The 17,828-nt window shown below is 34.1% G+C and overlaps 2 protein-coding genes across 7 annotated transcripts in view; one reads left to right on the forward strand and one right to left on the reverse strand.

Annotated features, from left to right (window-relative positions):
• Nucleotides 1-16,707, reverse strand: LOC106058952 (uncharacterized). Of its 3 annotated transcripts, none has more exons than XM_056028682.1 (4): nucleotides 16,593-16,707; nucleotides 10,049-10,349; nucleotides 3,617-3,738; nucleotides 1-2,757 (listed from the first exon to the last, which is right to left on the reverse strand). In XM_056028682.1, exons 1-4 carry the CDS (start codon nucleotides 16,615-16,617, stop codon nucleotides 2,477-2,479), a joined length of 729 nt encoding a protein of 242 aa, XP_055884657.1. In that variant the 5' UTR covers nucleotides 16,618-16,707; the 3' UTR covers nucleotides 1-2,476. The 3 variants fall into 3 exon arrangements, with proteins under 3 accessions (XP_055884657.1, XP_055884659.1, XP_055884658.1); XM_056028684.1 differs by lacking the exon at nucleotides 16,593-16,707 and adding an exon at nucleotides 14,448-14,791 and having other exon boundaries at nucleotides 10,049-10,345; XM_056028683.1 differs by lacking the exon at nucleotides 16,593-16,707 and adding an exon at nucleotides 14,448-14,789.
• Nucleotides 15,576-17,828, forward strand: part of LOC106059082 (zinc-regulated GTPase metalloprotein activator 1-like) — a 16,778-nt gene continuing 14,525 nt past the window's right edge. Inside the window, exon 1 of one of the 4 annotated variants that reach the window (XM_056028676.1) lies at nucleotides 15,576-15,693. The gene's annotated coding sequence lies outside the window, so the exon portion shown is untranslated. Of the gene's footprint in view, nucleotides 15,694-15,938; nucleotides 16,083-16,795; nucleotides 17,007-17,828 lie in introns of those variants that run through there. The other 3 variants (XM_056028678.1, XM_056028677.1, XM_056028675.1) reach the window with 3 other exon arrangements.

Consider the following 17,828-nt stretch of genomic DNA (forward strand, 5'->3'; position numbering starts at 1 on the left):
AAACATAGAACAGTTTCATTTAATTACACTATTTGAGTTTCATACCAGAGCATACAATTCATAAGGATATGGAAGTAACAACAACAAAAATTTGACCGTCATAACTCATACGTAAAGTTAACCTGTAACAATCTGAACATTACATTACTGTGTAATTAATATAAGTAATGATGTACGGCAATGTGCTAAAGTTGGCCTATGTTCCAGTATTTAAGCGTGTATGACACATTTAGAATCTACACACGTATCTGCCCCCCCCCCCCCCCCCCCCCCGGCCCAGTCAGCTTTACCTCCAACTCAACCAAAATTTGTGAAAAAAAAAAGAATAATTCAGATTAGGAAAAACAAGATATAATTTTGTATCCAAACATTTCATCAGTTGCGTGGCTAGGGATTAGCCATCCTCTGGGGGCCCGGGGGGCTTGACCTCTTTGGGGGCCCTTGCATTTTGCGTAATATTTATTTAATATTTAATGTAAAAAAACACTCATTTGGGGGCCCCCTCAAGATGGGGCCTGGGGGGATTTTCGAATTCTCCCCCTCCTTGTCCCCACCCCAGCTACGCCTCTGCATTTCATTAAGTCTGAAAGTCTAAGAACCAAGGCAGAAGTCTAGAAGTCGCTAGCACTGACTTGTTACGAACCCCCCCCCCCCCACACACACACACACAACGGTGAATACAAAATGCAGGCCTTTCCATAAAGACAAAACAAAACAAAAATCATGACTTTAGCTTGTAGGTTCAGGTAAATAAAAGGTAATACGACACTGACTTATTGATTTTCTTGACACACTCTGTTCAATACATCAATACTATTTTGATTAATGTCAATGGATAAAACAAGTATACAAAATAATGTGCTCACCAAAATGTACATTAAAAAGACAAACAAAATTTTGTTCAAATATTAGAAAAAAAAATCAGTTTCCAAACACTTAAACATGTCCAATCAATGTTGTATACATCAACAACAAACAAAAAAAAAACATTATGTAAATACATCTCTTGGTTTACAAGGAGGTGTTAAAATAATCACAATATATGTCGTGAAACATACACACTTCTGTGTTCAATGTATACATATAATCATTCAAATAATAGGATGTATTATAAAAGTTGTCAAAATAAAATAATAGAGATATTATTACCTTAGTAAACTGGCTCAATAGAGCTTAAAACTAGTACTTTAAAACTATCTGAATAAGAATGCATTCGTCATTTGGTAAACAGATTACATTGATTTTTTGATCACTTAAATTAATCAATATCTTTCAATTATTAAGTGGATGTGACAAGTTATGTGTTATGTACCCCCCCCCCCCCACCTTGTCAACTCCCCGAGCCAGTGATATTATGCACTATGTTTCAACAAGACATGACCAAAGATGTAATTGTGTACCAATGCCGAAGAAGAGAGTTGCTACATTTCAACGTGCAACGATTTATACACATGTGTGCTTGCTGAAACAGTAAAATTACATAGGCTAAAAGTTAGCGTATACTGAGCATGGTATTTTTTTTTTATTATAGGTGAATAAAATGTATTATACTCGTATATCACAAATACATGTAAATGAATCAAACAAAATATGAATAAATTAGTATCAAAATGTATTAAAGAAAAACACGTTTGATAAGCGCAAATCCAACAGATTCACAGATGATTAGAAACCTTCTTGGTAAAGTATTAATACATTGCTCTCTGTTGTAGAAACTAAGCTTTGAGTTGTCGAGGTGAAAAATAAACAATTGATATTCGCACATTTGAATATGCTTTCTACATCAATATGAAAACAAAATGGCCTCTTAGGATTATGTGACTTCGTTCTTTCCGCACAAGAAAACTTGTCATCTTCAGAATTTAAAATATAAATACAACACAGTTCCAATATGTTCGATCCGTACATGAAACAGAAGCTATAAATTCCTCACACTCATATATTTTCTTTTTTTTTTTATGACTTAGCAGGAAATCATGAAATCATGTGGCTGATATTCCAACGTCCCTTTAATTATTAGATCTAGATTTCAGTTGAAATATTATAGACACAAATTATGTGAGTGTGCTCTCACACGAATCAAACGCTTCAATAAAGTCAAAATAACTTTCATAAATAAGCCATCTTTAACAATAATATAGACTCTTGGATCGAAATCTTCAGACTATATAACCCACTGAATAATGGAGTAAGTACCCATGAGGCTTCCTCAGACCATGATTAAACTTCATGCCTCTATCTTAAAATATACATCTACAAGTAAATGGACTTACTTTCTATTCTAAAAGTCATAACACAATGTACTGTACCGTATTATTCATGATATAAATTAGCTACCTCCTGGTAAATTATTATCAAATACAATTGAAAAATTAATTAATAATTTTAATATTTTGATTTTTATCTTAAATTTAAAAAAAATCCCACCTCGGATAGCCTCGGAACAGAATAATGCGTGAATAAGGACATTAGACTGTCATAACATGAACTGGCCCTTTTTCTTCTGGTGTTTACTGATGTTACTCTTATCTCTGAAGAACACAATGGCGGCATTCTTCATCCCTAGACTTTCCAACTCGGAGTCCTTGAATCTAGCAAAGCGTTTCCCGTCCACAGCTTTGTTGTGCAAATGGGAGACAATCCTCTCGTCCACTTTAAAGCACCTCAAGAAATTGGCCACTTGGTCAACTGTGAAGTTGGAAATGTTGGCGTCATTAGGGATGGTGATTTCTTCTGTAGGTATTGTACTGGTTGGAACTGATAAAGATATAGATCTAATTAGATTGACGCCATATATTAAGGCATTCAAATACATTACATCTATCAAAAACAGTGATTACGAGTAGATGGGATGTCCAGTGAGACCCTAGCCCGTGGCCATATGAGTGGATGGGATATCCAGTGATGCTCTAACCCGTGGCTATATGAGTGGATGGAATATCCAGTGATACCCTAACCCGTGGCTATATGAGTGGATGGGATGTCCAGTGATACCCTAACCCGTGGGCTATATGAGTGGATGGGATGTCCAGTGATACCCTAACCCATGGGCTATATGAGTGGATGGAATATCCAGTGATACCCTAACCCATGGCTATATGAGTGGATGGAATATCCAGTGATACCCTAACCCGTGGCTATATGAGTGGATGGGATGTCCAGTGATACCCTAACCCATGGGCTATATGAGTGGATGGAATATCCAGTGATACCCTAACCCGTGGCTATATGAGTGGATGGGATGTCCAGTGATACATAGCCCGTGGCTATGTGAGTGCTATGTGAGTGTATTTGATGTCCAGTGATACCCCCAACCGGTGGGCTATTTTGCCCTTCGAAACGAAGGTCCACATTTAAGAATGACTCCGCAGAAGATCTGACCAGTTGGACTTGATAATTGTTCGCGACATTGTACATTACTACGTCATTATTTATTGTACCTAACAAAACATTAATCAATAGGAAAAATTAACCAATTAGTCAATTAATTATTGGTAACGAATTATTTTCTTTGATATCAAGTAAGGGAAAAAGCTTGTACATTATTGATACATATAGTTATAAGCAGATAAGATTAAAAAAAAAAAAGATTTTTAAAAACTATTTTGCTTGTTACCTGCTGTAAATGGACTTTTGGCCGCTTTGGCCTTGGCTGAGCCTGCTGGTGCCATAGCTTTGGAAGGTTGTCGACCTGGTATCTGAGGCAAGGGCAAGAACTGGTCTGTAGTTTCTGAATGCCTGAAATAACAACACAACTAGACTCAATAATATACTAATCTAAAAGTACTTTTAAGAAGCTATTGTATGCACTGTAGGATAATAGAATATGTACGTGGGCCTACAAGATGATGAAATAATGAGGATTGTTTTCATAACTCCTCAAACAGTCAAAATGAATTGAAAGAGTGATGACCTATAAGAGTGCTTGGGAATTTAATCCTATGTTATCATTATTTTGAATGTTTATCAAAAGTTCATATTGTTTGTTCGTGTAAGCCCTCTTTAAGGATGAGGCGTCGGGCAGTCACACATTGTACACTACCGTAAATCCGGCCCTGATGTTTTCATTTAGGTTACAGTTTAAGAACCCGCCACGGTCTCTTTTAGAAAGGGTATGAATATGAATGACCTCTTAGGATAAGTTTTGGGCTCATGACATAGAAGTTTCGGTTTGAAATCTTTCTTTAACCAACTAATAAAGTTTCCTGTCATAACAATGATTTTTTTTTCTGTAGACGCTAAAGCTATTTTATGTTATCATCTTCTTTTTTGAAGTAACGTCTGTATTATATAAGATAAGAAGTAGATGTTAATATGATTTTTTATTCGTTATGAAGTAAGATTTTGAATTATATTTAGCCTTTGAAAATTTTTATGTACACTATTTTGAATGTAGTGTTAGGAACAGCGTTAAATGTCTTTAGAAAATCAGGCAACTTCAGGAACGCATTGTACTAGTATTACAGTAAGAGTTATGTAGGTTTAGATTTATGAGCCTTTGTTACGAGGAATCATAGCATTAGAATTAGTTTTGAGATTTATCTGCTTAAACTTTAAAACGATGATCTCTCAAACTGTTGTCAAAACATTAGGAATATAACATAAGCCAGCTTCTAAGATATTTGACTGCATGAAAATTTATTGCTTAATTAGTGTAAAAAATAATATGAGGATATAGAATTATAGCTTGTACAAAGCAAGACCAGTTTGGGACTATCAGTATTATGAATTGTGTGTGCAAGTTTCTGAGTTATCAACACAGAATAAAGTGTATAACAAACACTGTTTAATATTTAAATGTTTCAATGAGTATTTTTTTTATTAAGCACATGGAAAAATGTTTGTTTACAATGACTGACCAGAATTTTGAAACTTATATTTAAAACAATAAATAGTTATTTTTTAGTTTAAAAAATTGCTGTTGTACACTCCCTGTGTACTCTCGACCGTTACACTCCAAGCGATAACCCGTCTGATAAATATGCACTTATTTTATAGTATGTTTTTTAGGTATATATCTATACGAATTTCACTGTACACTGAGAGCTATATGAGACTGCCAGGGACTCTGATAAGATAAGAGAAAATGTCAACAGATTATCTCCAGCACGTAGAGTTCCATGGGGAAGCACGTTCTAATCAGAAACTATTGATCTAGGCAAGTGACGTCATAAGACTCGCTGATAAAAAATGTCACTTCCAATGAAATCACGACCAATGTGGAAGTAATTTGTGATGGAATGTTGCTTGTCACTTTGACTGATGTTACCAACTTTAAATCATTAAAAATTACAAGCAAGATTTATTTTTCTTACTTCTCACAGCACTCACTATATATAGGGTCCCGTGTTCGAATCTTGAGGAAGACTGTTTTTTTTTTATTTCGGAATCCTTGGGCGCTTCTGAGTCCACCCAGCTCTAATGAGTATCTGAAGTAAAGGCGGTTGGTCGTTGTGCTGGCCACATGACACCCTCGTTAACCGTAGGCCACAAAGACAGATGTCCTTTACATCATCTTCCCTATAGAGCACAAGGTCTGAAAGGGGAACTTTAATTTTACATAAGTAAATCATATTGAATGTCCATAGAGCAGGGGCGGACTGGATGTCAAAATCGGCCCAGACATTTCTATACAGTACGGCCAATAAATTGTATATCATATGATGGGCCTCCAATTATAGACCTATCTGTTCTTAAAATCATTGTTATTTTTTTATAATGTATCGATAACTGTATGCATGTTCTATATCTTTATAAGAAATATAGGCCTTATGTTGCTTTTTAATAGATATGTTTGTAGGCCCTAAAAGGACGAAGCAGGACATTTTGGCGCGAAGGTCATTTTGGCGCATGAGACGTTTTGGCGCGAAATGTTTTGGTCATATAATTTACGTTCATTGTATTATTTCTGTAAAAATAATCCTACAAATATAGTTTTGTATGTGTGTTTGTGTCGAACGTATTTATCCTGTACAGAACAAGACCAGGCTGCCATCCATACTTCGCTGTATGCCTGCATGAATTAGTCAAAGATATTAAGACTTTTTTTCGTGGAGTGGGAGGGGTAGAATGTATGCTTTTTCTTATCTTAGTATAATATATTGAAAAAAATCTGTTTATTATACATTTTTAAACACATTTTTAAGCGAAAAACATTAGTAGTTTTTGTACATTATATATATAAGTTATTTGATTAATTATTTTTTATATCTGCTAACAAAACTTACAGTTTGTGAACTATAACAAGTCCAATAATCAATGTGACTTATAATTTACTGCATGTAAATGTGTGTTTTTGTTTCACATCGTTTTCTTTAATAAACATTTTGGCTTGTGTATGTGTGTTTATTAAGAGGCACATTTTTATTTTCAAAAATGTTTGTTGAAGGTATTACACTGATTTACAAACATAATGAAATGATGTCAAGAGGAGTGCTAGAAACAGATTCTCGTCTTACCCGTGAGAGAGGGAAGGGGTGGAGGAAAGAGTACACAGAAGAGAGGGGGCAGGATAGGTGTCATATGTAATGACCAGTCCGAAGAATACTATCGCTAGACGCATGACGCCAACGACCAGTGCTGGTTTTGTCTTCATTTGTTTGACTTTACCTGCGCCAAGGGGAGATGTGTCACCCAAATCACCGAACAAGCTAAGTTACTCTAAAAAGATATATTTTTAGTAACTGGGTTAGGTTTAGGAGTGATCGGGTGACATATCTTCCCTCATCCGATTTCTCAAACTATATCTTGTAAGAGTATCTCGGATATTAAACTAATGTCAAGTTTTTTTTAAATGTCTTTTGGAAAGAAACCATCCAGTGCGGGACTCACAAGGGGAGGGGAGAGCACGTCACTAACATTCAGGAATCTGACTTATTATAGGCCTATATTCATCAAATAAGCAAAACCTTTATAAAATAAAATTCTCTGGACGGTGTTACAATTCATACAACACATACAATAGTATAGTAGAGTGAAATAAACATTGTTATAAAAGCTACGTGCTTATTTAATTATCATCAAATTATATCTCGCGCCAAAACGTCCCCTGCGCCAAAACGTCCCCTGCGCCAAAACGGCTGCGCCAAAACGTCATATAACGCTAAAAGGATGAAACCTACTAAAAGTACTGTCTACGGATGTAGTCTATTACATTATTTTTGAAAATGTGCTAGATTAAATTAGTATTACACTATAGTCTGTAAAAGATGTATTTAACTTGACGCTAATATATAGCCCCTTATATATGAGAATATTATACCTTTAACAATTTAATGCGTGCCATAGTGGCATTCATAAGGCCAATAAGCCCATTTGAGTACCGGCCCACCGGACATTGGTCCGCCCCTGCCATAGAGACAAAGCCCTACTATCATTAGTTGTCAACTTCACGGTAAAAGTTTAAAAACACATATCTGATAATTAAGATATTTTACATTTTTTTCTTTCTAATCATTTAGATCTAGAGATTGACTATTTTAGTACATATGCTTTCTTTTTTCAGATCGATACTTTGAAGCCTTTTATATCTCCCCACGCCTTTCCTTTCTTTGTATATATCAAACTACAAGGCTTGTCGCTTGTCACTTTCTAATTGCTATTTTATTGACATAGCTAACTTTGATTGGCAAGAGAATGTTGATTCAAAGAGCCGTGTTACGCATGGCAGAATGTCTCAATAACTTTTTTCTTTACGCGGAAGTGTGTGTCTGAAATTACATTCAGTACAGAACTTTTCTGTAGCCGGGATGTCTATGATCTGACTTGTGTCTGTGCCAAGACATTCATAGCTAGCCAGTTTTATTATGGGTATACTTCCTATTACATTCGGTACGGCCCTTTTATTAAGTAGATAACTATAATATTCAAATTTAATCAGAGTAACACCTTTAGTAAAATCATTAAATTTAGAAACCTTTCAGGATAGAAGAATTAAATGTAAAGTAGCAATTATACATAACACATTTAACCATGGAACTATACTAGTATAGACTATAATCTTCAAATACAAAAAACAAAACCTAATAAAATATTCGGAAAGACACAAAGATAAAAGAGTGCATTCTCCGCATTTAAAGACACAAAGATAAAAGAGTGCATTCTCCGTTTTAAAGTCACATTCCTTGCTCCAAATCTGTACAAATGCTCCTTCTTTTCTAGTGCTATTAGAGCATGGAATGGGTTGCCTTAGTCAGCCCGGAAAACCAATGACTTGGCAGAATTTAAGTTTAGTTTAACATGCATGATTAGATTTACCTAGGGACACGGGTAGGACATCAAAGAATGGACGGGCCTGTCATTGAAAAAGATTCTAAAAAGTAAAGTTCCCCTTTCAACCTTGTAGTCTATAGGGCAGATGATGTAAAGTTCTTCTGTTTTTGTGGCCTACGGTTAACGAGGGTGTCATGTAGCCAGCACAACGACCAACCGCCTTTACTTTTCCCCAACTAATATCAGGTACCCATTGGAGCTGGGTGGACTCAGAGGCGCCAAAAATCCTTAAATGAAAAAAAAAACAGCCTTCACCAGGATTCGAACCAGGGACCCCCGGTTTGGAAGCCAAGCGCCTGTCGTAAGAGATTTTATTCAAGAAACAGAAAGACGGTCTTCAAATGTGTTGTGACCCAATGGTTTAACAGACTAAAAGATAGGTGAAGGTATATAGTCATAAAAACTCACAGAAGTGGAGTTCTAAACAAATATACGAAATTCTACACTAACTGAAGGAGTCAAACTCGAAATACACAAACGGTAGATGTATAACGAGGTACTCGTTGTAGCAACAGAAAGTGTCCACCACACATACACGTTCATGTATGTTGATGTATCATGTCCAGATTGTACACAAATAAATAATTGAAAGTGTAAAGTACACACACTTAACAACTAACTGAAGTGGATGCTAAATGTAATTGAAAACGTTTAGAATAAAAACAAATATTTGTACACAGACTAGATCACTTCTACATGGCTGGCACTTTTCACGACGTACAGACAACACTGTTTGTCCACTAGAACATCAGGCTAGTTTTAGGTTCTCATGTTGGCATTTATGACTATTACCTGCTTATAACTGAAATATTACATGTTAAATAAAGTATTCAATCAGCAGCTTATAATTATAAGCTAATTACACAGTCTTGACTGAACTGATTTCTGCTTATAGTCAATACATTAAATATTATTAGCTTTCTCCCTGCTATTTCTGACACACATCCTGTAGTCCTACATCGCTTCTTATAAGAAGAAAAGATTGTTACGACCAACGCATATCTTATGTCTTAATTGTGATAAAAAAATATAAAATCTACTACTCTGCTTTATGCTCTACTGTTGATTGGAAAAAAAAAAGTGTTCTTATATGAATTGGTCCTAGAGCAGTGGTTCTCAAACTGTAGTCCGCGAGACGAACATATGGGGGTACGCAGAAAGATAAAAATTATATATATAAAATAAAAGAGGAAACAATTTAACTCTTCATCACGTGAACAAACTCAGTTCCCATACTAATACAGGAGCAGCTTTATGAAATATACACAAACGAGGAACTTTAACCAATGTCTGGACAAGGAGACTACTAATTCTGGTTACGAAAACAGACTCCAATTTTAAAGTCTGCATTATGGGTCATTGTACAGAAGTTGTTGACTGCTTTCCTGTTAACATGCTACGACATGGATTCATTGCCTCATCCTAAATACAAGAAACCAACTAGAAATTTGTGCTCGTTTAAATATGTGGTTCCCTACTTACAAACATTGAGCCGGACACAAATGCACTCGTAAAAACCCATCAATTTTATCCAATTTTTTAAAATTTCATTTCAAACAAAAGTAATAATCTCAATAAATACTCCTCTAAAAATGTGTTGCTTTTTTTTTTTTTACATGTGTAAAGGATACATTATTATGCATTTATGTAGCATTTTCGCTTAGGTGTCCTTGGACAAGTTTTGATTATTTCAAGGGGTCCCAGGGTAAAAAAGGTTTGAGAACCCCTGTCCTAGAGTATAACATTAGAAGTATGGTTGGTATAATCATATGCTTACATTGCACTATTGTCATATGTGAATAAGCCGCTGGTCAGGTCCGTTCTGCTTTCTCCCAAAAGTTCCCCACCATCTCTCAATATCAACTGGCTGTCACTGGCGTCTGAGGAGAGTTCGCTACCAGCCCTGGATGCTTGTTTGCCTAAGGATCCGTTCTCTTTGTTGCTGCCAAGTGAGTGACCACTGCTGTAAGAGCTCTGGCGACTGTGATGACCGTTAGAGACAGCTTCAGTATCATCTAAGTCCACAGTGTTGGCGTACATAAAGTCTGGTTGTGCCATTGATCTCAGAGAAATGCTTTCTTAGGAGAAGAATTAAACATGTTTTTACATCTTTACAAAACTTATATCAACTCACTCTGTCTGTCTGTCTGTCTGATAGAAAGTTTGAACATTTTTTTCCCTCCCATTTCCCATTCTCGAATAAAGTTAAAACTTTGCACAATTATTCATTAAACCTGACAGGACATGAATAAAAAAAAAACAATTATTTATTTAATTGTTGGTAATTAATTATTTTGCTGGATATCGAAATAAGGGAAATAAATGGTAGTTAATGAGAGACGTGGATGTGTTGATGGATTTAATCTTCATTTAATGTTTTAACACTTTTTTTCTCCCACTTTCCATTCTCGGATCAAGTTGAAATTTTTGCATTTTTCATAGTCAGTGACAATACACAAATCAATCCAAAAATTAAACAATTAGTATTTCGCAGAAAGGGAGCTTAACCCTGTAATCTTAAGATAAGTGGCAGTAATGAGCTGTTCTTTCCCTTAGATAAGCTTTATTTTTTTTGTAGTTTTTTTTTATATTGCTTGTTTGTGTGTTTTAATCTCTATTTTTCTTCCTCACTCTCTATACAAAGTCTGTATTGTTGACAAACATTTTATTTCACTCTAGTCCGCAATCATAAGGAAGAGACTCAAATGTCTCATAAAGCTTAAACCTGCCTTACTCAAACTCTCTTTCGTACGCGCAGGCTACGAAAAAAAAAATAGACTTAGAAACAAACACACCATTTTCTGAACATGGAAAAGAAAAAGAAATTAATTGATAATTAAAAGAGTCACTACGTGATACTATCGATTTATCGATCACCGCGACCAATATTGACTTATCGATGCCGTTCGGAGCTGGCTTTGTAAAGTCTTTAGTCAGACGAGGCAGAGTTTCGTGTTAACAGAATCACTTCTAACTGTAGGAAGACTGTATTTTATTTGACTATATCAATCTACTAACTAAATGTAAACATTCGACTACATAACGTTAGCTAACTAAAGATTTAATTTTATTTCTATTAAAACTTTAAAATTGAATTGATACACATACTATATACATTTTACATATTAGTTTTTTTTCACATGAATATCAATGCTTAGTTCATGTTGTTTATCCTAATTTTGCTTGATAGGCCTCCAGAGCATGAAGATGAAATAGAACGAGTCTTTAAAAAAAAAGATGAGACAAGTTTAGTAATCTACGTGTAATCTTCGTGTAATCTACGTGTAATCTACAGAAAAATGAAAAAAAGCAGGTTCAGGGATACTTGCAGCGCCTTAGGGTCTGTCCAGGTGCTAAGTCACTAGTTTTCCTGGCCATTTTAGGCAACCAGTGTCATACTCTATTGACACTATAGCATTTCTCAAACTTTTACCAGTGGCGCCCACAAACAAACAAAAAATTCGTTCGAGATCCCCCCCCCCCCCGCATTTATTTTAGTATCTAGGGTCTGGGGAGGGGGCGATATCTTCCTGTTTTCTTTGCATAAAGGTATTTGAAATAAGTAGAATAAAAAATTACGTAATGAATATTCATTAAGGCTAATCCGTTGAGTCATTTGTTTTTCAGAAAACGTTTTTCCTAGATAATTTTTAAATGTCTTGAGTGCTAGAAGATATTTTTCTGTACAGTTGTGGAGAAACAAGCTCCCCCCAAGCCCCCTTTTAGACAGCAAACATTATATTGCATTCTTATTTTCAGTAATTCATTGTCGCAACTTTTTATCATAGAAAGTGGGCATGTAAAGAAAAATTGAATTTAAAAAGTGGAACACGCTAATACGCGTGTTTTTATTCAAATTTAATAAAGAAGGCAGTAGGCCTACTGTTCAAAGCGATGGACTTCCGAGGTAAATATGACATACGAAGGTTTGTAATTGGTGTGATTGTCACTATATCATCTTGGTGGTAAGCAAGACAACTTGTCGTGGATCTTTTTTACAAAGCTTATATCAACTTACTCTGTCTGTCTGTCTGTCCGGTAAAAAGTTTGAACATATCTTTCTCCCATCTCTCATTCTCGGGTCATGTTGAAACTTTGTACAATTATTCATAGTACCTGACAAGTCACGAATTAATTGAAAAAAAAATAACCAATTACTTGATTGGCGATTAATTTTTTTGTTTGATATGGAAATAAGGGAAATAGCTGCTACTTAATCATGACTTAATGACAGATGTGGATGTATAAATGGATTTATTCCCCTTATTACGTTTTCCAAAAGTTTTTCTCCCACTTCCCATTCTTTGATCAAGTTGAAATTTTGTTTAAATATTCATAGTTGATGAGAATACACGAATCAATAAAAAAAAAATAAAACAATTATTTAATCATTTAATTAATTCATTTTATTTTATCTGGCAGAAATGGGGCTAAACCATGCCATTTTCAGATAAATGGCAATAATTAGTTGTTCTTTCTTTTAAATAAGCTTTATTTTTTTTTTAAAGTAATCTTTTTTCTTTTGCTTATTAACTCGTCATCATATGAAATCGGAAGACATTACACCCGAAATACCAATGCCGCTCCAGCTCCCCACACTAAAATGTAACGTTTTCTAAGCCCTATTGAATTCTTCATCTATTAGGATAATAGTAGTTAACTCATTATCAATAATGTTGAGAGTATCATTTAATTAAATCACTGATAAGAGGCTACCAATAGCACAGAGAGGAACGAAATTATTTTTATAAATACATGTAAAATAATAGAGGTGACGTGCTTCGTGACCTACATGGTGATGTCTACAACGGGTTATGGAATGTTTTTTTTTTAAATTAGAAATAGAAATATTCCTATTTCATAGCCACACACGTCAAAAGGAAGGGGGGGGGGGAGGTTTACAAATATCGTTGAAAGAAACTAATCCATGTAGACCGTTTATATTTTAAATACTTCAGTCGTGTGTATAACATATTTACCCATGTTACGGATTCAGGTAGAAATGAAAGAACAGGTAGTGAAATTTGAAAGGGAAAAGAAACACAAACACACAGATGTTTGTAGAGACATAGTTTGTAATGGCAAGCTAATGGTAGAGGCTTCTCTCGTTCCCCGTCGCTTCACGTTTGTCTTAAGTCTCTGTCACTTTGATCTTGGATTGAACAATTTGCTTGATCCTACTGTGAATAGATCTACAATGCTAGCTCTGGTTTCTCGTTCTGTCACATGTTATTCTAAATGGTAGAGACAATGTACTAAAGGATTTTAAAATAGTATGGGATATGTTTCAGACTGTCGTCACGATAGATTCCGGCGGTCAACCTCCACGTCCTCCCCACCCCAGGTTTGAGGTAGGACTTGGGGCGGACTTGGGGTCTAAAACCTACATTACTGAAGGAGTATTAAAGAGCGTCTTTAATGGAAGCCAGAAGTTTGTTAAGTGGATAATCTGGATATGGAGATTATAAACCTATGAATCTACTCTAATGCCCTTTTCTTGTTGGCAACCTTCATTTGTTAAAAACAACAACTGATTATTTTAAAGAAATAGATATACTTTTAAAAAAGTGAATTATAGTGCTTGGTCATGTTAATATAAGTTTTTTCAAGCCTAACGTGTAAAAAATAAGTTGTTACATTAGTAGGCCTTCTAGATCTACAGCATTCTTACCTAAAATGAATGAATAGTTTTTAAAAATGTAGGCTAATTATTGTTACTTTTTGGATTTTTAAAATATAGTAAAATTATTATTCAATAAGGATATAGCCCTTACAATGGCTAGGAATAGCTAATGGCGTAGAAATTATTATTTTTGTTTACATTTGAAATATGGTTCTTGACGTCTGGTAAAGAACATGACAACCTCCCCAGACTCGTCACACAATATTAGACGCTTCATTTCCACTTTCAATTATTTTGTGTACGCTGAAACGTTTCGTTATAATTGGAGGAAAATTATCCAAAAATAAAATAAAAACAAACCTACAAATTAATTATTTATAGATCTAACACCCGTGTCCATAAAAACAATTTTATAAAGTGACGTAAAATGCTTTATAGGTCTATCCTAAAATTGTCTACATGAAATTATTTTTTCTTTAGGCACGAGTCAGGATACAAATAGTAACAATGTTATCGCTTCGAAAAGTGAACAATTTCATTTAGTTATACTTACATAATGAACAGCGGGGAATTATCCTCATCAACATCTAATTAAATGAACTAATTGTATTGTTGAAAATGTTCCGAAAATACCATTGTCATAGAATTGTCATAGAATGTTAGATATAGACCTAAACCTTCAAAACAACACGATCGGGAACTTTTACCCTTCCTATTTATTTGATTAAACTACACAAACACCCAGTCCACGGTCCCCCTTAGAACTCCATGGCTTCCCCTAAACTTGATCTATTCTATTGTACGCGATTATTGTTGGCATTTTTGCTGCCCGTCGTATGCCCGCATTTTCTTCCACTTGTTAAGATCTAGTTACACAAATGCCACTCCACGCGTGCTGTTAAACACAGATTATTAAAAATAAACTCGTCAAACCGGTTGTGGATGCTATGAAAGGTAGGCAAAGTACGGCACATAGCAGGTACAGTGGTGGATATTTTTTTTTAATAAGCTGCTGGTAGGAGGGTCGATGCATATCTGTACAGATGGTCCACTTTCATACACTGACCTAGATATAGATCCATATCCATAAATGAAAGAGTGCCCTAAGTTTCTATGCTCTAAGTGTGGCTTTTAAAGACTGTATAGGCCTACATTGAAAGTCCAATCAAAGTCTAAAAGTTGTATCTAAATGTTATAAGGAGGATTTCACAGTGTTGATAAAACATTGTTAGTCATAAACTACCTGCGACTAGTTTTTAGAATCTGATGCGATCAAATGTTATAGTTTTACACTCTAAGCAGGTTCCTGAAAAAAAGGAACACACATCATTTGCCGTATACGTACTTAGAATCGCCAATTAAATGGCGTTCCAATTAAATGGGGATCCTTGTAAGATTTGTCAATGAAGAAGAAAGCTAAAGGAGAGTGTCTGTGTTTCAGTATGAGAGTCACATTAGTGACTTAATCGATTTCTATATAAAAAACACAAACAAATTCTGAACAGAAAATCATGAATTGCACAGAGTTCATTGTCATATAAAATAGCAGTGCTGCAAAAATAGTTTTTTTTTTTTTTTTTTTTTATAGATCGCAAGTCGATTGAGATGAAATGTTCACCACTCACAGTCACTCCATTGACTGCTCGCACAGATCACACTACACCCACCCAGTTATCACATGACTCTCTTCATATCCGGGTTGCTTTTGAAATATTTATTTATTTTGCTCTTTAATTTGATATACACGATAAAATCTCTTTCTACAGGTGAAATACAAAATACAAAGACCACCGACATGTGTAAGCTAGCCTATACATTAATGACCTAAGCAAAGATATCATATGCCTGCAGCCTACGCATGTATAATTTATTATAGGTTTATGGACGTTTCTTGATGTGTACGATTTATAAGTAAACAACTCATTTTAAAATCATGTCAGGCGTATGGGATCAGGACCTACATAAGTACAGGAGCACTTAGAGCACTTAGGCTTTATTTTATATTTTAACTTTAAAAAGAAATTCTGAACATTTAGTTTGCAATGACAAGGTGGAATAGTATGCAATGGTTGTACAAGTACAAAGAGGTTATCGTGAGAACGACTTAAATGGGGATTGAAATAGGACGCGCAAGTTATGCAGTTTTTGTTTTCATTTTTGTGCCAGATAATCTTATCTCCAAGGCAAGGTAATATACCATTGAACATGTTCACATCTCCTTCCCGACATTCTGACATGTATTTTTAACATAGTTTCTGTGGCATTACCTATGTATATATTTATCATATATATATATACATCAGTAGCGAGCTGGGTGACAAAATCGGTCAGGACATTTCTATACAATGCAGCCCACAAATTGTATACCTTATGATGGACGTCTAATCATATCTGTCCTCAAAAGCATTTCGTAATGATTAATAATGTATCGAAAGTATTTTTCTATATGAATAATTTATTAGATGATTTTGAAACTATCTAATAAGCACTATTACTAAATGAATAAAGTATAACATTTGGAATGGTAAATCTCTTAATAAATCTCTTATTTTGAAAAAATTTCTGCTACCATATATATATACATTAACTTGACATTCAAATTGAAAACATTCAAAGCTGTTTCGGTCATATTAATTGACACTATAATAAAGGTAAAAAAAAAAAAAAAAAATAAAACTACAAAGAGAAGGTATATTACCTATTATATTATAAGAGCATAACATACTTTTAACTTAATTTATACTAATTTGTTCTATGAGTGACGCGTTGGAGTCCACAACTACGTATCAGCTATATAGGTCTGTAATCTTCATGTGTTAAGTTTTAACATTTGTTTCGTTGTTCCGAGATTATGAATTTAAATAATTTTGAATGCATTCTGTAAGATTTTCGATTAAAGAGCTCCTTTCTAACTAAACCAAACTAATTTCTGGAGACAATAGAATTTCAATATATAGATTAATATAGATCTATAGTATATAGATCTAGAGGAGACTAGATTTAGATCTAGTCTAGATCTAGATTATATTTAAAGTCTGATGCTCGAGGAATCAATACACTACTAGAGTCCAAAAGTGTTAGATAATAGATCTATATCTAAAGGTTTTTGAAAGTAAGAAATTCTATATTAATATTAAACTATATTCTATATTCTCTCTAATAATATACTACTACTAACTACTAGATTATATATCGTCATCTAGATAGACTATTCATTGAATTCATTGTTATGTATCATTATAAATTATAATGAATATGAATAATAATGATTATTCATTCAGATCAGTCATTTATAATTTAAAATATATAGACTGTATAAAAACTATAATATATATATAGAATAGACTAATACTACTAACTAGATCTAGATCTAATATTATCTAATATATAGACTCAATGAATAGAGTATTAGAGCTCAGAGACTAATGAGTACTAGATCTAGAATCTAGATCTATGACAATTCTATAGTATGTGTATGTCTACTCTCTCATAGATAGCTAAGATAGACATACATAGAATGATAGAAGAATTGTCATGAATTAAATAGATTTTATATTTATAGATAGATCAATAGACAACAGATGATTGATCTAGAATCTAGTCTATAGATCATCTGGATTAATCTGGATCATCATATGATCATAGAATGATAGATACATTGGTTAGAATTAGATAGATCTATAAATCTAAATATATTCTATTAGTAGTAGGCTAACTAAAACACTGTAATAATGAGTAAACTCAGTAATATTACTTTATTAGACTAATTAGTAATATTACCTAATAATCTAGCTAGTTCTACCTTATTTATTATTATATATATTTATTATAATAATTATTAGGAGCGAAGTTATGCCGTTTTATATGTTCAGACTGTTAGAATTGCTATCAATTTTCTCAATATTCTTTTTCACAACTTTTGTTTATTTCATTC

Source organism: Biomphalaria glabrata, chromosome 5 (genome assembly GCF_947242115.1).
Source record: "Biomphalaria glabrata chromosome 5, xgBioGlab47.1, whole genome shotgun sequence".
In the NCBI taxonomy this organism is placed as follows: Eukaryota; Metazoa; Mollusca; class Gastropoda; family Planorbidae; genus Biomphalaria; species Biomphalaria glabrata.

Excerpts from the sequence above, each read along its gene's own strand:
- LOC106058952 (XM_056028682.1), bottom strand. The coding sequence starts at position 16,617 with ATGTTATGCTCTTATAATATAATAG. Across the intron at positions 10,350-16,592 it reads ATGCTCTTATAATATAATAG|AAAGCATTTCTCTGAGATCA; the intron begins GTAATATACCTT and ends TCTTCTCCTAAG. Across the intron at positions 2,758-3,616 it reads CAAAAGTCCATTTACAGCAG|TTCCAACCAGTACAATACCT; the intron begins GTAACAAGCAAA and ends TATCTTTATCAG.